This window comes from Cupressus sempervirens, chromosome 3 (genome assembly GCF_028749045.1).
Source record: "Cupressus sempervirens isolate cs-2001-9-10 chromosome 3, ASM2874904v1, whole genome shotgun sequence".
Taxonomy (NCBI): domain Eukaryota; kingdom Viridiplantae; phylum Streptophyta; class Pinopsida; order Cupressales; family Cupressaceae; genus Cupressus; species Cupressus sempervirens.
Genome location: NC_143120.1, coordinates 1,091,328,357 through 1,091,352,347, shown reverse-complemented (window position 1 = coordinate 1,091,352,347; position 23,991 = coordinate 1,091,328,357). Strand labels below are relative to the sequence as shown.

The 23,991-nt window shown below is 38.6% G+C and overlaps 2 protein-coding genes across 5 annotated transcripts in view; one reads left to right on the top strand and one right to left on the bottom strand.

The window, feature by feature from the left end:
* EMB2076 (Pentatricopeptide repeat (PPR) superfamily protein) overlaps nt 1-23,991 on the bottom strand; it is a 46,038-nt gene that overhangs the window by 5,474 nt on the left and 16,573 nt on the right. The gene's annotated exons all lie outside the window — the stretch shown is intronic.
* Nucleotides 799-4,236, top strand: LOC149570579 (uncharacterized). Its single transcript, XM_089823443.1, has 5 exons — nt 799-1,195; nt 1,301-1,706; nt 2,081-2,309; nt 3,794-3,869; nt 4,078-4,236. Exons 1-5 carry the CDS (start codon nt 806-808, stop codon nt 4,234-4,236), a joined length of 1,260 nt encoding a protein of 419 aa, XP_089679569.1. The 5' UTR covers nt 799-805.

Sequence of the window (23,991 nt, the reverse complement as noted above, 5' to 3'; positions counted from 1 at the left end):
GGGCATGGGTTTGAACAAGGAGATTCACGATGCTACCAAAAAGGAGATATGCAAATTTTGGTACTTTTGCAACATTCCATTTATTGCAGCCAGGTAATTGATTCTTTTTTCTTTGTTTTCTTTAAAGTTAAAATTAAAAGTAAAAGTAAAACTTTAATTATATCTACTTGTTTTATAATTTGAGTCTTTGACATCTAAACTTTTATTTGTGACAGGGCTCCTTATTGGCAGAATATGATAGATGCAGTTGCTATTTGTGGTCCGGGGTTTAAAGCCCCAACTGAGGCTGAGTTGAGCGGATACCTCCTGGATGAGATGGTAGAGGACATGAGGGTTGACCTCGAGGAGAACCGAAAGGAATGGATTGCAAAGGGTAGCACCATCATGACTGATGGTTGGACCGATAGGAGGAATAGAACACTCCTCAATTTTCTTGTATCCTGTGAAGGTGATTGATCATTCTACTTTCCTACATACATTGTAAATTTTGATTTGTTGAATGCTAATTCGTTAATGATCCATTTAATATTATAATTCGTTGTTTTGTTACTTGTAGGATATACCATGTTCATAAAATCCATTGATGCTTCCGCACATGTGAAAAATGCCACATATTTATGTGAGGCTATTGAGGAAGTTATAGCAGAGGTGGGGGAACAAAATGTGATCCAAGTGGTGACAGATAATGCAGCAAATTATGTTGCAGCAGGTAAACTTTTAACTTTGCAAATTTTGAAAATAAATTTATTTGAATTTTGAAATTTGAGTTTCTAATTGACTTAAAATTGTTGTAGGTAAACTTTTGATGGAGAGGCACCCCACCATATTTTGGTCCCCTTGTGCGGCACACTGCATTGACCTCATGTTGGAGGAAATTGGCAAACTTGAGTTTGTCAAGTCATGTGTGGAAAGGGCAAAAAACATATTCAAATTCATTTATAATCATGCATTTGTCCTTAGCACAATGAGGAAGCACACAAAAGGCAAGGAGTTAGCTCGCCCAGGTATCACGAGGTTTGCTTCGAATTTCATCACCTTGCAGTCCTTGTTGACATCAAGAGATGGATTGAGGAGCATGTTTGTTGGACAAGAGTGGATTTGCTCTTCCTATGCTACGACCACTATAGGGTTAGATGTGGCGGATTGCATATTTGATGAGGATGGTTTTTGGAAACCCGCTAGAGAAATCCTTAAGGTAAATTTATTGCACTTTAACATTTAGTATTTTGCTTTTACTTTAAGTTATATTATTTTATATTTAAGTTTTGACTCAATTTTTTTGTTTTACTTTATATGTAAGGTCACTGAGCCCCTTGTAGCTTTGCTACGAACTGCTGATGGGGAGAAGCCCTCTATGGGCTACATTTATGAGGGCATGGATAGGGCCAAGGAGGCCATCAAAGCCCAATATGCAGGAGTGCAGGAGAGGTATGGCCCTATTTGGGACATCATCAATAGGAGATGGCAGAATCAGCTCCATCGACCCATCCACGCAGCAGCTTACTATCTGAATCCGGCATTTCGTTTCCGTCCTGAGTTCAAGGCGGATGCGAAGGTTCTCACTGGCTTATACACAGTGATTCAGAGATTGAGTAGCAATGAAAATAGCGCTGCTGCGATTGTTGAACTAGACCAGTTCAACAATAAGGAGGGGCCACTTTTCTCTGGCAGGATGGCCATAAATGCACAGACAACACTACAGCCAGGTAAAAATTAATTAATATATTCAATGTTCATGAATCTAGATTCTAAACTTAAAGTTGATTATATAATGCATTAATTTTAGAGTTGTAATTTGTAAATGAGACTAATTGTTTTTGTTTTTTCCTTATTTCAGATAGATGGTGGCAAATGTTTGGGGCCACAACCCCAAACCTTCAAAAAATTGCCATCCGCATTCTGAGTCAGCCGAGCAGCGCCTCTGGATGTGAGCGCAGTTGGTCCATGTTCGAGCACATCCACTCGAAGAGGAGAAATAGGTTGACAGTGCAGAGGTTGAATGATCTTGTCTTTGTTCATTACAACTTTCGTCTTAGGATCAGACAGATTTTGGGCGCTGACTCCTCTCCAATCATTCTAGAGGAGATTGATCTAGAATCAGAGTGGATCACAAAGACCGTGGACCCAGTCTTCACTGAGAAAGACTACGCGTGGGTTGACCAGGTGGATGTAGAGGTTGAGGCTGTGGCCAGGGCAAAGGAGGCAGCTAGAGCACGTTCAGGCATTGGTAGACGCACACGCGCACGCACAGACGCGGGCCCTAGCGACGTTATTCATGAGGCCATTGCCCATGCAAGGGACATGGCTCGGCAGTCCTCTAGGACCTACCTTACATGCCTTTCTCATAGGCAAACTGGATACTCAGAGGCTGAGGTTGAGGTTGCAGCAGAGCTAGAGGATGATGAGGCTTGAGCTGGAGCCTTGTTTTTATATTTTGTTTACACTGTAGAGATATTGATAGTGATACTGAACCACTGATAGACATATGTTTCAAACTTTCATGCATCTTCATCTTAGATTTATACATACATTTATGATTTGATGTCTTATAGATCTTCATGATTTCATCTTACTGATTCTATGATTTGAATCATTATGATCATTTGATTTTTATTTACTTCAGCTAGCATACAATTTACATTTTAGTACATAATAATAACATAGTTACGTATGTGATGGATTTTATGTTTCATGTTTATGTATGTTAGATTCTATTTGATGATGTTATAGTGTTTTTAAGTTATATTCAATAAAGGGTGCATGAAATAAGTCTTAAATTGTTAAAATCTTTACATTTAAAAGGTTTTTTCAAATTTGCCGATTCATCGCCGATTCACCGGCAATTCACCCCCGATTCACGATTCGATTCGGCCGTGCCGATTCCGATTCACGTTACTTTGGTCCAAGCATTCATATAATGCCATTACTTCCGTGGCCCTCTTCATATCAGCTACTCAAATATATATAGATTGCTCAGTCAAACAAGATTGGAAAACTGACCGAAACAAATTCCTGAACAAGTCAGCCTGCAGGATAAAACAAAGAATAGTAGGGTAGGGTGAGCCTTGCCTTAAAATAGTAGGGTAGGGGGAAAAACATCTATCTCAAATCTATCTAACTTAGAAGGCATTACTTACCTGAATGATAATGAAGGTAAGGGCTAACGACAGGATGGTCAACTATAGCCGTAGAATAGTAGGGGCCTCCCACCCCTTTGTTATCCTAGGGGTCTTTAACGGACGGATAGGTCAGTTCATTGGTAAAAGCTTGCGAACTGGCCAGTGGCTATGGGAAGGACTCACCCGGATGGGGCAGAGTCTCATTCATTGTAAATGCTACTCCGCCCAAGATGCCACAAGCTGGAAAAGTCAACCCAGAATTTTATTTTAATATTTGATAATTACATGTATTTAAATTTTATTAATTTCTGGGGCTAGCCAACCCAGCCAGAAAACAGGGTCATCGCAGGTTGTACGGTGCTATTTGTGGTATGGCTAGTATCTGCTAACTGACGTTGTATTTTTGGACGTGGGCAATGATGTCTAGTTACCATGTTGGACTCTATCCCCTTCTACAGTCTTTGAGTATGTTCTTGAGCTAGATAATGTCTTGCACATTCTTGGTTTAATGAAGAGACTTCTTTTAATTTCTTGCAGAACAGATCTACACTATTACTAAGTTTGATGGTCAGCAAGTGATCATTACAAAGTGCAGCCCTAAACTTGATTGTGTGTTGGCAAGAGGAGTTTGGCATGTAAGCCTTTCTGGTTTACTTATTGATCTCGTTGAGCAGGTATAGCAAGATGCCAGCATGGAAGTGTCCTTCCAAATTTGTGGGGAAAGTTTCTAAGTCTCTCATGGAATCATTGGTTGGTTTGTTGCATGAAGTTAATAGTGAGCATTGAAGAGTACCAAGATAAATTTATTGTCAAAGGATTCCCTTGTAAAGAGGGAATTAAAAGGATACCCTTGTAAAGAGGGAATTAACCTTGATAAGACGCTTACTACAGTTTCCTAGAGATTCCATTAGACAGAGGAAATTGATTTTGTTAAGGTTTTTGTTTCAGTTGCTGAAAGTTGGAGATGCTGAGGGAGAAACTTGGAATGTTAGATACCACTTTCCTCAGAAAGAGGGAGTACAGTTTTCACCTTGAATTGCTTAGCCAGTACTCTCACACTGACAGCAGCAGACCTAGACCTGCATGCAGCTCAGAGATCAGCAAGGATAGGATATGATTATATAGGAACATAGCCCAGCTATATATTGAGTTTTCTTTGAGATTAGGACCCAGTTAACTGCTTAAGACTTGAGTGAATTGTGGATGTAAGTTGATCTCAACTAATTTAATTAGATGTTATTTGTTTTTATACTAGGTCAATTGATTAGTCAAACTAGTTGACTGCTAGGTCAAACTGAGCGCCCTCCCAGTGAGTTGTAACTGTGAGCTTAACTTGAAACTTTACTCGACACCTCATCTAGTTTCTCTTAATTAGATTCATAGTGCGCTCATCTATTTAAAGGGAACATATTCTAATTTTAATCATTATGCATATATAATCTCTTTTCTAAAGTTTCATTCTGAGGCTGTGTGCTTTTCAGATTTGATGAAAAAACGGCTGTAGGTTGTGATTTCAACACTGTATATTCATTGTTGAAATTTTCAGTAGTATGTGTTTGCAGATTGGCATAGGCAGAAATTATTGTTTTAAATGAATCTATTTTGTTTTAAGCCACCCAGTTTTTAAACTAAATTTTCTGAGTGCAGAATCTGCTTTTTATAATCTGAAAATTAACAAGGGTTGAGCACAGAGTGAATCTGACAAAAGAATAAACATTGGTTGCTGCATCTAAATCGAAGGACATTCTTGCAGTAACCTTGTTATCTTTTTTAAATGAAAGAAAAGGTCAAAATGATGACCTGCATCAAAGGTCAATGAAAACAAAAAGCAAGAATATTTAATCATGCTAACACATTTATCCTACTAAAGTAATCCTTTTGATCTGTACCATTAAAGCAACAATTTTCAACAAATCTTTTGAAAGACATACAATTTTGAAAAGGAAATAAAAATTTGAATAGCCAAGTTACTATGATAAGACTTCTTTGGATCAACATAAGCAATAACAAGATCTGTGTTTACCGTACAGGGTAAACGGATACTTATCACATTAAGGTATTAGAATGTAACGCAAAATAGAGACTTTATTCATATAAGCAATATACAATTCCAATTACAACGATTACAATGATAATGATGATCCAATAGCCCATTCGGACGATGTACATATACTTTCCTGAAGAGGTGACTCAACCGTCACGAGCCCTTTCGAATACCAATTCTACCCATGGGCTATAATACATTTTACCAAAAACATCATCCCCCCCAAAAAGTAAAGTCATCTCCAGACAACAAAATAGAGACATCTTTTACAACAAAAGTCAAACTCAAACACTAATTACATCAAGATTTAGACAACTAGGAAGAGGGATGCGTTTCTTGTGTGGTAGACATCCGTGCACTAAGCTCGTTCACCTCCGTTCGAAGCTCACGCACTTGCCCAGTCTGTACCTTTAAATCTGCTTCAGCCTCCATCTAAATCTCCAAGGTTGTTTGCATCATCTCAGCAATCTCTCCAAGCTCCCTCTCCTTCTCCGCTGCCACCTGCTGTAGCTGACTCTGCTGGGCAAAAAATGTTCTCCTCTCAGATTCCTAGGCTGCTCTCTCTAACTCCCGAGCTGCCTTCTCTACAATTAGTTCTGCCTTCATCGCTGCTAACCTAGTAGCTAACTCCTCCCGAGCCCTCTCTACGACTACCTGGTCTACCTAGCTCCTCTGAAGGGCATAATAAGCATCTTGGTATATCCAAACTATCTCCTGAGTCAGAGGCTCTATGTGGCTCTCCCTAATCGGCTCTTTCGTATTGGCCCAATTCTGGCGCATCTCTGAAGTCTCTACTCTGGGCCACTCGCGCTCCTCAAAGCAGACTGAAAAGGCAGTTGGGCACCCTACTCTCATGAGGGATATGACATGCTCCAGCTCCTTTAGCACTAAATCCAAGGCCTGTGTCTATGCTGAGGCCACCATACGGTGAGCCCAAGTCACTATATCAGTGAGAAATGTCTCCACATCCTCTCTCCTCGTTGTCTCTAGCCCCTCTGTAGGTTGCTTGATACCCATGGCCGCCTTCACTGCTTCTACCATCTGCTCAGCAGTGCTCTCCATGGAGAAGTGTGGTATCCCATCTATCTACGTTAGGTGACTCTCCACCTCTGTCTGTGTGCCTACAGGATCTCCTTCTGGGGCTACTTCCCGCGCAAGTGTAAGAATGTTTGTGACTCGTGGTGTTGGTGCGCAGTTAAACCTCGTACTCAAGTACGTGCTCAACCTCTACGATTTACTTTCTCTATTCAACTCCTCTACTTGCGTTGCTAACAACGCTGCATCCACCATAACCACTGCATCTGAACCCACTACATCCAAGTGAACACCATGTGTCCTCAAACCCTCACCTGTTTCCATCTCCATCACTCCCTCTTGAGTGTCTACCTCATCATCAGGTATAAGTATCTCAACCCCTACCTCTAGTGCAGTTAGCAAAGTCTCTTGGACAACCCCTGGATTGCCCTGCAATCCATCGCTACCTTCAGTACAACTATATTTGGTACAGTTGTATCGACTAAAGGCTCGGCACCCCCTGAAGGTGGTAAAGCTGCTGGTAGGCCTGATGGCTGGGGTGTTGGCCGTGCTGTTGGTCTAGCTGCTACAGTGATCGGTGGTCTGGCTGCTATGGCAATTGGAGTCATGACTACACGTTGCCTAAACTACCTGAAACCAAGAATGTAAACACCTACGGGCACTAAGTGTGAGTGAGAGGTAGCTGTAAAGAAATAGTAGTGGCAGCATTGTGATAACTTCGACTTCCTCATCATCCTCCTCGTCCTCGAATTCCTCTGAGTTGTCTGTGTCCTCGAAGGATGTGTCCTGTCTCCCACTGTCTATGTTCCCGTGCTCAGAGCTCTCCACTTCCTGCCGCATCCTCTTCTACCTGATGGCCTTCTGCCCTCCGGGAGTATCCAAATGTTTCCATTGCAACATTGGAGGCTCTCCTAGTTCTGTCAAACCTGGCTTGATCTCCAACCTATCATTGGGTATTATCTGTGCAGTAGCATCGAGGAATAGGCCGATGGCGTAGTACGACATATAAAACGTCTTGCGTTGCAGCGTCATGAACTCCTGCATGCACTCAACCAGTAAGGATGCCCAGTCATATACTATGCCATTCATGATACCGTTCATCATGGTCAACTACAGAAATGAAATGTTTGACGCCCTATTCGAACCGATGAGTCTACTCTTTACTAAGTCCATCAGACAATGCCAATGTCCTTCCTTCACATCAAATTTCTTCAATCCCCTTCCCTTCGAAGAATCCATTAAGGCTTTGCTCTGTGCCTCTGGCCGTTTCCCACATACTAATTCTACCAATTGCTCCTCGACTCTCCAATTGAGTTTCTTTGGTTTTTTATTGATTTTCCTTCCTCCCTACGCATGACCTGGTATGCCAAATACCTTGGTGAAGTCTGCGGCTCTAAAAGATATCACCAAATTCTGGCCCAAATAAGGAAATGAGCATGTTCACGAGAATCTGTCATAGGTTTCCAGCATGGTGCGAAGAAAACCCTCGAAGTCGCGAATACAAAATATTGTCATCTGCAACGCCCATTCCACCTGTGCCCTCTGTATGTTGTCCTTCGCAAAGTGATCATTCGGGGCCTCTAGCCACCGTTTTCTACACTCTAACCCATTCAAACCCTAAAATGTCACATTCTGAGGTGTGAGGTGTGTAGTTTCAGCCGGTTGTGCCCTTGCCTTCTTTTTTCCTGTATTGTTTGCAATATATACACCCGATGGTAAATTGCACATTCCTGTTCATTGTGTTGCTCAATGAATCTTCTTCTAATTTCTTCTTCCACGCTCTCTTCCTGACTAAATGCATAATTGTCACCTCTTTTATCCTTTTACTTTGCCAAAAAAAGCGGTTAAGTCTATTGCTTAACTCTTCCGTTCAACTTCCCAAGGGCTTGTTTGCTTCCGTACGGCTTCCCTTTGCTCATGTGCTATGTACGGCCTCTCTTGTTCTTGTTGTCATACTTCTTCAATCTATATGATGCCTTTGCTAATCAATGAGAAAGCCTTTATTCCCTCTACCTTCTATTTCATTCCATCTAACGTACTTCTTTTTGTTAACCCTCTTCTCAAAGTTGTACTATGTTATAACTTGTCTATTTCTTGCCCGTACGTCTGTACGGTGTACATAGATAGCGCGGTGTGCCTAGTTTCTCCTAGTTTATGGAAGGGGGGTCATACAGTATCTATCCTCTACAACTATGATCTCTTTTCGTACGATGTGCCCTCCTCTGCACAGCCTTTTGTACGGTATGTATGTTTTTATTCTTTTATCCAGCTTTTGTGGCCGTACAGTAGTCTTTTGCTCTTGCCTATGTTCTTTTTTCAAGGTCATACAATGTGTTTTAACACTGTTGACAGCCTCTTACCCGTACGGTGTACTCTTCCTGTTTCTCATCTCTCTGTACCTCTGTGGTTATGGTTGTATGGAAGTACGGTATCCTCTTAATCATATGGTGTCTATTGGATGGGCCTTCAATACTGTACGGTATTTCACTGCACACAATATCTACCTTTTCCTTCCTGGGTCATGTGGTATCACTCTTCACTTGATCTCAACCTTCTCTCCTTTGTTGTACAGTGTTCACAATTGGTGTTCTTTCTTGATACCGTACGGTATCAATAGCTTATGCTTCTTATGTAGGTCTGTACGGTGCCTTCAGCTTGTGTTTGTACGGTGAAGGATGTTTTGATTACTCATCCAAGCCGTACGGTGGTTATAACCCAACACATGCTTCACTGCAATTTCATCAAAGTTGTACGGTTAGCTTCTCTTTATGTTTTCCTTATTACTACTTTCCTTGATATCGTCCGGCCGTACGTTCATCTCCTTCAGATGCATCCTTCTTCTCCATACAGTACAATATCTGAGATTGGTCTTATGTCCTTTTCCTTGGTCGTACGGCCTTCTGATATGGTGGTTGCTTTAATGTGTTCTTACTTTATTATTATTTATTATTTATATTTACATATATACATTACTGCTTATTATAATTTTTATACTGTCCTTGAGTTGCTTGTCCACAGAGGCACGTTATTTCTTTCATGATAAACTTTCTGTTACATCCCAAATTTTGACCTAATTTAGAAATTATGATAACTGCTGAGTTGAATGGATTTTTCTTTCCAATTCATGTGAAGGGGAGTTAAATATAACCGTTGTATCCTATGAAATTGCTTATCATCAATTATTTTGTCTAACTGTTTAATGATGATGGTCGTTATCCATTATCTCTCATATGATGATGATAGTAGTTAGCAGTTGCTTGGTTTCGGAATTATGGTTATTAACTAAATTCCTTGTTAATATCAATATTAAATGTTATTATGGATTTATCATGGAACTTGGTGTTATTGTGGAAAATTGTTGCACGGGTAATTGCAGGAGCAGATGAAGGGGAGAAGCATTGCTTAACAAGATCTACAGAATGGGGTACTACCTTGGTCCATTTATCTGATCAACAGGTATGACCTCTATCTTGGTAAGGACCTAGCGGCTTGTATAGCGGAATACAATCATTGGACATGCATGAGCTATTAGATAAACATTAAAACATTACTTATCTTAACATAATTAAAGCACATACCTCTAATGGATTATAGTTGACATTCTCATCAATTCATTATAATACAGATTTATGTACATACACATAGATATAAAAATAAAGGTGACACCATAGTATTATTTTTATACAAGATTTTATCTATTTCATACATACATTTAAATGCGTGTACAAGAAGATAAAATAATCTTCTAGGTTAAACATGTATTTAGATATACATAATAAGTACGACCTTGGATAAACATTTAATATGGTGTCATCTTAATAAAATATATTTATGTGCAAATTAATAAATATGCTTATAAATTATCCTTTTGATTTATAACCTTCAAGTTCTTTTCCATATTTATTTATTTCCTTATAAGAGGCCGAAATGTACACTTGGCATATGTTGTCGGTGATTCAAGAAGACAATTCCTTAATTTTCTCAAGGGTCACGGCTTCTTGGAAGCCTTTCATATTTCGTATGTCATCTTTTATATACCTACCGGAAGAGCAGAGAAAAACCGACCTTTATATCATTATTTCTGTTTTCCCTCTTTTTCCCACTATTCTTATTGCTATGTTTGGTTTGGTTGGAGACTTATCTGATATAAGCTTTGTGTAGGATACATAATTCAAAGAAGTTGGTTGTATGGAATCAAACCAAATTTCATACCTTTGTGATCAGGTTACGTGATCCGCATTTCCCTTTTTTATATTGCTTTATTCATGCATTTGAAATTGCAGAAGTTATTTGATGTCTCATTATTGACTGTAAATCGAATTGCTTAATTGATGAACTTTCCTCTCCTTGATTAAGTCTGTTTCAAATGTAATGCTTGCCAAGATGTCACTAATTTCCAATCAGACTCCTTTATCAATCTGCTGAAATGTAAATTCTTGAGAAGAAGTTCTTGTGTCATAGGAATAATATTATGACAGTAATGGAACCATATTATTCTTTCACCAGCTGAAGCTCAGTGAATGAGTTGAAATACTTTGAGATTAAAAACACCTAGGACTCACCCGGCAAAATAGCCAAGAAAAACGGGTGAAGAGGTGAGAAGAAATCTCAGTGTTACACCAGTACAATGGTTCTTCGGGATGCCAGGACGCAGGGAAAATGGGCCTCATTTTCGGGATGGCCAAGGGACGGCTGCAAGGGGAGGACAGGCCGGACAGGGGTGTTGTATAGTATACATAAAGAACTTGAAACACTAGTTATGCGATGATGTTTCAGTAGTTCACTAGAACATACCAAATTAAAATACTTGAACATAGCAAATTGCAACATGAATTAGAACCATTGGCATTCAACATAGTAACGTATTACATATCCAATAGTAACATTCAAAAATCAAAATTCAAATAGAAATTCAAGTACACATCACAGCAGCGACACGGTTGCAAAATGGTAGAGGTGGGGGTGCTTGGGTACTCAAGTACCCAATGCGGGGACGTCTCGGGGATGGGTACTTAAAGGTTTGGGAGGGGGGTGCGAGTCTCCAGGTTACACTGAGAAATTTGCAAGAACGTGAAATCAAAATTAGATGCGATTCATAAACTTATTACATTTTAAATCATTTTAAATAGCTCATGCATGTTCATTTATATTGTTTCCTGTTGTCAAGTTGAGTGATGGTGATTGGTTATTTTAAACCCATCCAAAAACCTCGGCCAAGGTCATTAAAGGCGTGCTTGCCTTCTAAAGATCACATGATGTCGGTAGTGTTAATTATTTAGACATGTTCGTCCATAATTGTGCGGACATTCTAAACACCAATATTGCTGGGATGGCTGGACTAGTAGTATCCCAAGCCCAACCCCAAGGTAGAGAGGGCCTTTCTTTTCAAAAGATTGTGTGGGGATGGATATGGTCCACAGTTGGGAGCTTAAGCCTAACTCAATGCTTCTCCTCTTATCCGAAAGCCGATGCTTGCACAACCATTTAAAGACTCGCCAGTTAATTTTAGTATGTTCTTTCTATATCCCTGCCATGCATTTGTTTCCTTTTGCATCATAATAAAATGGTAGCAATGTACTTTACTTGTATATAAAGAATGATTAGAAAATGGTTATTTCAGTTAATTGCTATTTCAGTTAAATGTTATTTCAGTGAAACGTTATTTCAAGTGATCGTTATTTCACTTAAACGTTATTTCAGTTAATCATTATTTCAGTTAAACGTTATTTCAATTTATCATTATTTCAATTAATCGTTATTTCAGTTAATATCTCATGAGTATGATCGAAAGTTAGTTGAGTAATTAATTTTATTTCAACTAGAAATCAGTTATTAGTTCTTTTCTTTTTAGTTCAGAAAATTCATTTGTTACACTTTCAGCTTCAACCCATTCATCGCATCAAGCACTTCCTTCCCGTCAAGCGTCCATATTTTATTGCTTCATTATCGCCAACTTCGCGAATTTTATATGGTCCTACCCATTTCACCTTGAATTTGCCTAGTTGATCTCGTTGCGCCCATTATACTTCAACACTAGTTGGCCCAGTTGAAACTTGTTCAACTTCAAGTACTTCTCATGCCATGCCTTACGCCTGTACTATGTAACCTTCATGGCCCATTGTGCCTGCAGTCGTCGCTCGTCAAGTTTATTTAAATTATACAATATTTCCCTCACGCTCTCCATATCTCCTAGTTTGTTTTCAATCGCAATTCTTAAACTTGGTACCATGAATTCCGTTGGTACCACGGCCTCCTGTCCATACATCAACTGAAACGGAGTGTCCTGTGGTTACCTTGTATGAAGTATGGTACGCCCATAATGCCGATGGTAGCTTTTCTTCCCAATCCTCTCCTTCGACTGCGCGAGATTTATAAATTACTCCGACTAAGATTTTATTTGTAACTTCTGCTTGTCCGTTTGCTCTCGGATAATACGGGCTCGATAGGGAATGGTATATCTTGAACTCTGTAGTCAGTAGTCAGATGACATGATTGACAAAATGTCCCCCACAATCGCTTGTCAACAGTGGCGGGATTCCGTACCTTGTGATGATTTGCTCATAAATGAATTTCGTTGTGCTTACTGCAGAGTTATTTGGTAGGACTCGCGCCTCTACCCACTTGGTAAGGTATTTCATCGCTACCACGATGTACTTGCATCTACTGGTTTTACTTACCTTGAAGGGTCCAACAAAGTCCAACCCCCATCATTCAAATAATTCTTGTGCGTGTGAAGGGTTTAGAGGCATGAAATCCCTCTTCAATGGTTTTCCAGCCCTCTGACATACCCACTCCCTAGCATTGTCGTGCAGGGTTGGCCACCATAACCCTACCAGAAGTATCTTCTGCACAATTGCATCCGGCCCCATGTGCCCTCCTCTAGGCCTTTCGTGTGCTTCCTTCAACGCCTTTGGTATTTCTTCTAGAACACATCATCTTAAAATCTGATCGGGTCCCATCTTATACAACAACCCATTGATCAACTGAAATATTTGACTCCTCAGCACCAGTTTCCTCCTCTCGTTCAACGGCATTTCCCTAGGAAATTGTCCCATCAAAAGATATTCCCCGATACTTGTGTACCAAAATGGTAGTACGGCAATTTGGAATGTTTGCGCATCAGGGAAATCGTTGTTGACTCCCTCCGGTGGTTCTCTCGATTTGATCCTTGATAAATGATCCGCGCTTACATGGCTTTTTCCAGGCCATACCACAATTTTGAATGTAAACTCTTGCAACAGTAATAGCCATCTGCTTATTCGTCCCTGGATGATCGGCTTGTTCACGAGATATAACAGTGCTTGATGATCCACATAAAATACAAGTAGAGTCGCCAGTAGATATGTCAATTTTTGTACAGCATATACCATTCCAAGTGCCTCTCCTTCTGTTGTACAGTAATTCTTCTCCGCTTTAGATAGTAGCCTACTCACAAAGTACACCGGATGATCCAATCCCTGGTCATCTGTTTGTGCCAACGTTGCTCCGATTGCGTAGTTTGACGCGTCTACGTGGACATGGAACTCCTTATCCTAGTTCAGATAAACCAAGATAGGCTTTGTAGATAATCTTGTTTTCAGTCCTTTGAAGGCTTCATTCTATTCCGCTTCCCATTTCTAGGATTCTCCATTGCAGGTTAGTTTGTCAAGCAGGTAGGATATTTTCGCAAAGCTCTTAATGAACCTTCGGTAGTATCCTATGTGTCGCAAGAACGATTTTACCTATCACATCCGTCGAAGGTGGCATTTCCAAGATTACTTGGACTTTGTCAGGATCCGTCTTTAATCCTGCTTTGCATACTATGTGCCCTAATAGCTTCCCCTGCAATACCATGAATCTGCACTTCTTTGGATTCAGTGTCAATCTCGCCCATCTGCATCGTTCCATGCATTCTTTGAGTGCGGTCAAATGCTTGTCCTCTGCACTGAAAATTGACCAATCATCCAAAAATGCCTTGAAATTCCCGACTAACATCTTATCGAATATGTGCAAGATAATTCTTTGAAATGTTGTCGAAGTATTACATAGTCCGAACAGCATCCTATTGTAGGCATATACTCCATCTTCAACTATGAAGGTTGTTTTAAGCCTATCTTCTTCCGTGATGGATATCTAGTTGTATCCAAAGAATCCATTCATAAATAAATAGATTTTGTGCCCCGCAACTTCTTCCAAAATGCTATCGGTGAATGGTATCGAGAAAGGATCCTTGATCGTTACTGCATTCAAGCATCGAAAGTCCACACATATCCTTATCTGAGTGGTGTCCTTCTTCAGAGATATCACAATCGATGATACCCACTCACTTGTCTGCACCCTAAAAAAAATGCCTACTTCAAGCATTCAATTGATCTCATCAGTGACCCGTGCAGCATAATTTTTGTTCATTTGGTATGGCCGCTTCCATATGGGTACTACTCCTATTAGTGGTATCCGGTGGACGCATAATTCCGGCAGTACCCCTTTCAAGTCCTTGTAAGTCCAAGCAAACACATCTTTATATTCCATAAATATTTTAAATGTTGTCGGACATTTCATTTCTATAGGTGACCATCGGACAGTTCATTCATCATGGTCACCTGCAAATTTCCCTGCAACGTCATTAACTCTTGAGTCAGATGATATGCTATTCATTCACCGTTCATCATGGTCACCTCCAAATTTTCCATTAATGGGTTTATTGCTCCTTATCACAAGACCGGGAAATGGAAAGCCCCAAAGGAAGAGATTAAATTGAACTTTAATGATGCATCACGAGAGAGTCCCCATCCTATAGGAGTTGGTCATGTGCTTTGGGATGATCAAGGTGCCTATGGACACATGTCATTTGGACCAAAAAACAAATAAAGAAGCAGAATGAGACACTTCTAGCAGGATTAGAAGTTAAGCATGCCGAAGGATGTTGGAATATAGTTATAGAAGGAGATTCAATTTTTTTAATGAATGCATTACAAAAAGTCTTCAGCCCTAACTTAAAACTTTGAGCCATGCAAGAAGAAAGTTTAATATTGAAAAGCAAGTTAGTGAGGGTTAATGTTGTCCAGCCCTATTATGTGTTGAGCAGCGTACAGTGAATTTTCTAGCAAGAAAGGATATTTCTCTATTGAAATACTCATCATCTACTAATCATTTGAAAACAGAGACAACAATGAATGGTAGGATCTTGCCAAACTCATAAGTGATGACTGATCATGAATGTGAGCTTTCCTCTAGGAGATCATAGGTTTTCCATTATGGATGATTAGGCCCAATAGGAATTTAATGGTGGATGATTAGTGAGTGTGGACTTTCACACATGCCAGTAATGGAACATTGGGATAACATTGTAAGGAATGAACATTTTGATTATTTTATTGAAATGTGCTTTTTAAGGGTTACAATTGTGTTATTATGGTCTGCTATATTCCTTGATGGTACTTCTCTTGGAGTTCCTAAGTGAGTATTATGGGATTTGGGCAGCGGTGTTCTTGTGGCTATGGTAGCAGCGGAGCGCAGTACCCATTTCACTAGTTTTGTGGTTGAAATCATATAATAAGGAAGATTTATAAAGTCGTTATGGCCATTCTTGGTAATGAGGGTGTTGGTTCCCAAAACCACAAATTGAAAATCCAATAGTCTGCCACTTCTCTAATAGGATTCCGCAATCAATTCTGGCCAACAAACGAGAATCACCTTGATTCCCCTACACTTCAAGCTCTGCTGCACCTAGGCGGGTAGACTTTCTCCTCAAACCTGATCACTTGGTTCAAAGCTTTTCTAAAGCAAATTTAAGCTTTGAAGAGTTCTTCAGTTGGCAAAGTCCTTGAACTCAATTAAAATGAAACTGAATGCTAAGAGTTTAAAATGGTTGGATGTTTTGTATGCTTGTCAATAATGGATTTGAGGCTTGTAAGAAGGAAGATATAGATTATCTGATTTCAATAATAAAAAAACCAATGCCCTTGCTCATCCAGGCAATAGAGTCAACTACAGTGAAGATTTTCATGTACAACTTTATAAAATTCTACGCACTTATACTGTCAACAATTAAATAATCATAATGCGATAGATCAAATATATATGTAATCTTAAATCAATCCAAACTACACTTTAACTCCTCTAGTAGGGAGACAAATTGGACACAGATACGGAAACAATTTGATATTTCTCTATATCTATGATGATCATATTCAAGATGCTAAATGACCCTATCCACTTATCTAATATTTAAATTGTATACAGAATTTGAAAAATAATTACAACGGATGAATCATCTGTAATTTAAATCTCATGCCTTTAATAATAAACAAATGGCTTTTTATTTTATTATTAAAATCAAATAATTGAAATCATATTACAAAGTCAAATTAAGATTCACTTTCCTTCTTTACAAATAAAATATTACATCTTATAATTGCTTGTTCAGAATATTGAATCTGAATATGTCTTGTTCTTGGCTAAAACATCTTGTATTTATATCTTCATTTCCTTAAGGATGTGACATTTCACGAATAAAACGTCATATTCTTTTATTAATAAATCATCTTGTTTAAGCACCCTTCCGTAAAACAATTTGAATTAATTTCTAATATTATCGAGCCTTTATTTCCTTATCCTTAGCGATAATATTCATTGGATATCATTTGTATATTAATGATCTCCAAACAAGTATTAATAGGAACACAACCGGCAATCAAATATTCTTTTTTCTATTCAATAGTTGTCGCATTCGAACATGACCATAAGTGAGGTGTCGAGCATCTTCTAAAGAAACTATCGTGGTCATCACTTATAAAAAAAATTATCTGCAAAGGTCTCCCTAAGTCATCCGGTTCCTTATATAATCATATAGACATAAATTCATGTTCGCCACTCGAACACCAGTCCTTGTCGTTAATTAATCTTCTAAGTAACGCTAGTTCATACTATGTGATACGGATTCCAGTGGCTTGTTTTCTGGAGATCAAATTCCAATGCCCGTGAAAGTGCAATGATTTGAAGGAGCAGAGAATATAATTGTATTTCATTTTTTTAGATTTGCGGCTCCATTAGATCGATCTTGTGTGAATGTCTTCATTCATATTGCCGTAAATCTTCTATCCTTGACCAGTGCTTTGGATTTCAACATCATCAATATTTCTTTACTCAATGTATGCACTGAGCTTTGCTCTACACAATTTTGGGGTATTGAATAGTCACACTTGGAGCAAAGCCTCATGTCATATGGAACAGCCATTGAATTTGATTCCTATTACCGCTGACGTGTGCTTTTATACATGGTTGCTAAGTCGTGTTTGCATGATGGTTCCTGAGGAGACTCAATGATGATGTGTGTTAGACAGCAATGGCCTTCATATGCATAGATTCTTCTGAAGGCTTTCAGATGGCAACCTTTTCTCAAAAACTGTTCATAGAAAATAATAAGCTTTTTACTTCCTACAGCAAACACATCTGACGGCATATGTATTTGTCTTTGCTCAATATAATGAACTCACTGCGGACAGTGTATGCATACCTCCTTGCCTTTTCTTTGGCACCACGTCATGCATATTCCTGACCTCTATTTTTGGAACTTTTATGTTTGATACGCTGGCTTAGATTCTTGTTACTTGCTGACATGTGTTTCATTGTAAATCTCCTAAATGATGATGCCTTCCAGCCTGGGTAAGCTTGAACACTTCGCACACTCTTAATCTGAATAAGTGTGACAAGTTACTTGTATTGCCCTTTAAATATATAGGGTATACCCTGTTATATTTGTTTGTTGTAGATTTTTGTAAAGCTTTATTAATAACATCTTTTGATTGCAGTCCTCATGTGTTCACCATGATAGCATCGCATACTATGATAGCATCGCATACTATGATATAGATATCTTCAGTTTTGTATATTCTCGAAATGTATATATCATAATCAATAAATAATTTTCTCCATCATTACTTCTTAAATGAAGACTCTAAAAATTAGAGTTCCATCAGAGGGCATAGAAGATAAAGGGGATTTGCAAACTGCACCTCAACTTTAGAAAATATTAGAGCTAAATTGGTGGAAATACTATCAGCAAGGGTGAGAGGATACCTGTCAAAGCTACTTGTCAGTCCATGTCAAGAGGGGAAGGAATTATTGGAAGACATGTCATTAGTAAAGAAGGAAGAGGATCTTCCTTACGTGCATGTTCTTAGCAAGACAATGGAGGGAGGCTCTAGTGTAGGTATAATAGTGATGTTTGAGTGGGTTCAGGCAATGATGAATGGCATGCAGAGCCTTAAACTTTGCAAGGATATGTGCTGGTTATAAAACACTTACATAAAAAAATTCTATTGCTTGAGAATGACAAGTTAGTTCAGGTGATCAAGTGTGTGGAGCTTATTAAAGGCATCAAATTGGAATCAAAATAGGGCCCAGATGTGGAAATGGCTCAACTGGTGCTGGTCTTTGGTTAATTGCTCTGCCTCGGACTAGTAAGGTCCATTGGTGGTTGTCATAACTTCATTAGGTGGCCAGTGGTGGTTTTCTTAGTGGAATTTTTTGCTCTTATATCTGTGCTTGTTTAGAGTAAGCTTATAGGCTGTGGTAGTATGTTCATGCTTATATCTTCTGTTATTATTTTCTTCAGTATATATATCTCTGATATGCCTTGGAAAGGGTTGTTTATGCAGGGATTGTGTTTAGTTGATGGCTGGGGTTTCTTTATATATTAATCTAGAATTACAAAATATGCAGAACAGTTTCCATAAAGCATACTATCATTCTTTGACCATCATCCATTAAAGCTCTAACAAACCTATGTAATGACAGTTAATCAATCACATTTTTATTAAAAGGTTAAGATCATTGAAAATGACCTAAAACAACATTAACTAAAGCATACCTCAAGATCAATAAAAAACATTGGTTATTGACTAAGTTAAAACATCAAAAAAGTTAATTGCGGCCATATTTCTTGGAGCCATGGTGATTGAGACCAAATGTAAGGATCTCAATGAACAAAAAGAAAAAGAAACAATGAGTCCAAGTCACTTGATCTTTCAGCTTGTGAAAATTATGGAAAGCATTGCATTCCATCCTCATTCTGATGGATTTAAAGTAATTGGTGCAACACAATCATGTATCTTCTTAGAATGTACAACTCCAAGAGGCGTAGTGCCTGGGATGAGAATACAGATATCGTTCAACATAGCTGCAATAAAGCACTTTACAAGCCTACAGAAGATAACACTTTTGGGGTGGGTTTGGGTTTCCATGCAGCATGACCCATTTATATAACTTATCCCATGCCACCACCTTTAACTCCTTCAGTTTAAAAGAAAATTGACACTAGAGGCAAATTCATTAAGCACATCCAATGTACACTCTCAGCAGCAGCAGAATGTTCAGAAGAATTTATGACCACAAGACTTGTATAGTCTTTTGTAGGGTAGTTAGATGATGACGATTACAGGAGGGAGGGTATTAGAATATTGTAATGTTTCTTTAATGGTCATCTTAGTTAGCTTTTAGTCTTTAGATAACATAGAAACTTTCCTGTTAATTTTTTAAAAAAGTTATATTCCATTCTAAGTTATTCTCTATATAAAGAGACTACATCTCCATTTGTAGTTACCTGTTTATGAACAATGAGATATTGTAACATATACAACCACAAGTGCATATTGTCAACTTATTTGGTCTTTTGGACTTAAATATTATAATAAGAGTGTTTTTAAAAAGTGTCAACTGTTATGTCACTTTTAATTTTAACCCCTCATAGTAAAGTATCCAACAGATCACACACATAAAAGAGAGGGAACCCTCATTTTGAAAGAGTCCAGTTGTTGGTTTGTGTTGAGTTGGGGATTTAGATCTAGAGCCTTGAGTTATGTCTTTGGTCTTGTGAACAGGTTGAATGCTTAAAGCATGAGACAGTTTCCCTGTCTGTGTTCATGGAATATTGAGTGAAGCAAGGTTGCATGGCACATTGAAGAGAGAAGGAGAGACTTTTGAGCTTGTACAAATTGTTCCCACATGTTAAAATATCCTCAAAAACACAAGTTCTGTGTGGTTTGCACCCCGCAGTGGTATAGTTGTTGGAAGTCTAATGGGAAAAAAAGATAATGAGAGGGAAAGGGTGAATCGGGATCTTTAAACTTTTACCCTTTCAAACAATTATTCAATCTGATATCTTTCACCTTGAACCCTTATCTCAACAATATCATAAATCACATAAGCATTTATTGCAATGATGTATTGGATCTAACAACTAATCACATCCATGAAACATGTAAGCAAATGATCAACACATAACACAAAGATTTTGGTTACCCAGAAACCCTCCAAGGTGAAGGTAAAACTGGGGTGGGGATGACACCCACAAATCTTCACTACTGCAGCAAATGAAGTTCGCCTATTAGGGCTACAATTTTGATCACTTTTGATGATCTACCGTGTGAGGGTTCTACCCTATTAAGACCTTAGAAGACTTATACAGTCTACCTTGATTAAAGGATTTAAAACTTACAACTAAGTAAACACTCTGTTAAGAGATTTACAAAGGTCTATTAGGACTACTCTGTTGAGAGATTTACCCTGAAACACTTGCTAGAATGTATCAATACCTGATCCTTCGGTTTGCACTTCAAATGCTGATTACGGATCTTCTCTTTACAATCTTTGATCTGATCTCCAATCTGATATATCTGTATTTTGCCCCTCACTACTCTGTTTGGTTGCTCTGTCTGGTTTTCCTTCACACGTTGCCTCTAACATCCAAACTTGCAACTTCTCTCACACGCATTATAAATTAGAGTTTGGATCCTCTTCTTACAACCATTTGTAGAAGTTTCCAAATCAAAATCAACGATCCAGATCCTTCACTTTTGCCACTTAGTCCTTCCATTTTTTTCTGATTGGCTGATCACCTTGCATAGGGATTAATGATTCATAACAAAACGTGTGATCACCTCTATAATTGACTCCTTGAACAAAAACATACACCTCCAGATCAGTAAAAACAGTTTACCTTGGTGTTTGTGCCATTCCAAACAATTATGTCAAAATTGGTTTACTTGGCACTTGAACATTCTAACACTCGGTCATAACTATTCTGCATGTTGTCACTCAGCATTTACTTGCTCGGCTTATACTATGTGACACGGCATCTATGCGCTCGGTATGAACTATCTTCTAGATGACTCGGCATGTATTAGAGTACCCGGCCACCATAGACTTTCTCGGCAATCACTACTACACGGTTCATACATGAAATAAATACAAGTCTAGTTACAATGCTCGGCCTATATAGGATGGCTCAGTCGCAATGATGACCGACCAACTCTGCCAAATATATGACTAAGTGTTTGAAACTAATAGACAACATGACTTAGGGATCAAAAATAGCAGCAACTAGAATCTTATGGGTGCATTTCAAACACCTCAAGTGTTTGTCAAAATCTGTCAAGTTTTCAGAGCACCCAAGAGATGTCTACAAATCTATGCAAATGATCAAAATCACGCAAAGTTGGGCATGTAATATCATATGGATATCTCTCAGGCTTTTAATGCCTTTACAAAACCTTATGTACCCAATGGATCAATGTACAAACATGAAATATCCCTTTACAAGTGTTACCAATAACTTTGCATCACTTTCATGGTTTATGTACCATCATGGTGCTTACACAGTCATGCAATAAGGTTTATGTAGTGTTTCAAGAGCCTGTGGAATCTGCATAATTTTTCTAAGGCTATGAACCTTGCAGATCATTACATACACTCAAAGGAACTCTTAGGATCTGTAAGAATTTATTAGAAATTGATGGACTATGTAAATGACTAAAGAGTTTCATTTGTTCTGTGAAGAACTGATTGGAAGAATTTGTAGTCTTCATGTTCAGATATAAACAATGTTGCCTAAGGGCAAAAAAATGAAAAGAATAACATGAAGAGCAGGTTAGACAACTTGTATAATTGCAGGCATTTTCTCCTAAGATGACCTGAGGAGTGCATGTTAAAATCCTTTGTCACGACAACATAAAATAGGGGTATTTACATGGTGAATGACACGAAGGAAATGAGAAATTATTCCATTGTTTGCAACACTGTTCATTTTAACAATGATATGGACATGCAGGATCTTGCCCTCTGACAGACCCAGGGATTGCTTAATGGAATCATTGTTCTTAGAGTAGCATCTCATGAATTTGAGTTGTAGTTTGCCCACCCAATCTCGATCACATTTTCTTGTACACAGAATCAGATTACTGCATAGCTAGAGCTTTATAATGAGAGGATAAAGGTATGATGATGAGGTCTACAAAAGGTAGAAGATTCATTAAAAGCTTTAGTGTTTGTCAAAAATCTTAACAGGCTTGTACACTTGACTATTAAAACACATAAATGAGCCTTAGAGATACCTTAATGCCACATCAATGGTTAAAGGGTCCTTCCAAATGGTTAACAACGTAATCATAACACCTGTCAATTCCATAGAAGAAGATATCTATAGATGATCTAGACTCTAGATTGTAAGGGCTGTCAAAGCACTGTTGGGTTTACGAAGTTCTGTATATTATAAAAGGTTTGTCCACTCCATCCTTGTTTGGTTTCTTTATTAGACCCACAAGCCCTTCGATTCCATTTTGAACACAGATGTACTAAGTTGTAGTCACCTGTCAGAGGCCCATGAAACCTCTACAAGATGTTCCATCTGACCTTGTGTATAATAACAGAACCACCTGAGTCTGCTAAAGGCCTATGTAAAGTTGAGAGTTCCTGATGTGTAAATGATAGTCAGATCTGCAAGTGAATAATATAAAAAGAAGGTCAAGGACCATCAAGCTTATAGAAGTGAATTGTTGCAGGATCAAACAGTGACAAGTATGATTTGGACTAGTGAGAGATGGCAATGCCATTTGTAGGCTGTGTGCCATGTGCAACGGATGCTAAACTTCCTTCAGCTGGTCCTTGTCTCATGATGTTGTGGGATTAAGGTCTGCCAAGCATTGCTGTGCCTGTCATAAAAGATTCAAAAGAGTTCTTTCAAATTATATACAGTCTTTAACCCTAAGAATCTGTGTATTCATGGGGGAACATCTAGACTCTAAACAGTATTAGGAGCTTTCATGGAAGATGAAAAGAGGAATGAGGCTTTATAAAGGTCTGTGAGCACTAAAAAACCCTTCAAACTCTAAATGAAGGCAATAACATTATGCCACAGGGTACATAAGAGAAAGTCATCAAAATGACTGTATATTGGTACAATCAAATCATAAAATCCAACCTATACAGAGATCTGATGGACTGCCTAATAGTTTAAGGATTTAAAGTATTTATGAAGAGGACTGTTCAAAGTTCAAATTCAACATAGCCTATAGAAGGACTGTCACCATCATGAGAAGAATAGGACAGTCAGTCATTACAAGGGCAATCAAGAAGCATGGACTGTGATGGAAGAAGAATAATAAGCATGTAAGGTAAAGAGCACTATTTGGTAGCATCACATAAAGCATAGATGGTGACATCTCCAAGGATCAATGTAAAAGGATAGTGCTGTCTGTAAAACCTCCCTTGGAGCAAGATATCGCTGTCGAGGTTGGGTTCTACAGGGATACAAAAGACTGACAGTAAGTAATTGTCCAAACAGTGAAATCATAAAAACACTATGTAAGCAACAGTTTCAGTCATGGAGAGTGCTGTGAAGTTTTGAAGAAGTTCAGAGGAATTACTCATGAATCTTATGAGAACACTGGGGTTTGTCCACCTTATGAAGTTTGACAAGGATCCTGAATGAGAGACTGCCCCATTAGCCATCCGTGACAATGCCAAGGATTTTGACAG

Coding starts and splice junctions, on each gene's coding strand:
- LOC149570579 (XM_089823443.1), top strand. CDS start 806: ATGGAGAGGCACCCCACCATATTTTGGTCCCCTTGTGCGGCACACTGC. Junction 1,707..2,080: donor ACAGACAACACTACAGCCAG/GTAAAAATTAAT, acceptor CAATCATTCTAG/AGGAGATTGATCTAGAATCA. Junction 2,310..3,793: donor CATGCAAGGGACATGGCTCG/GCAGTCCTCTAG, acceptor CTCGTTGAGCAG/GTATAGCAAGATGCCAGCAT.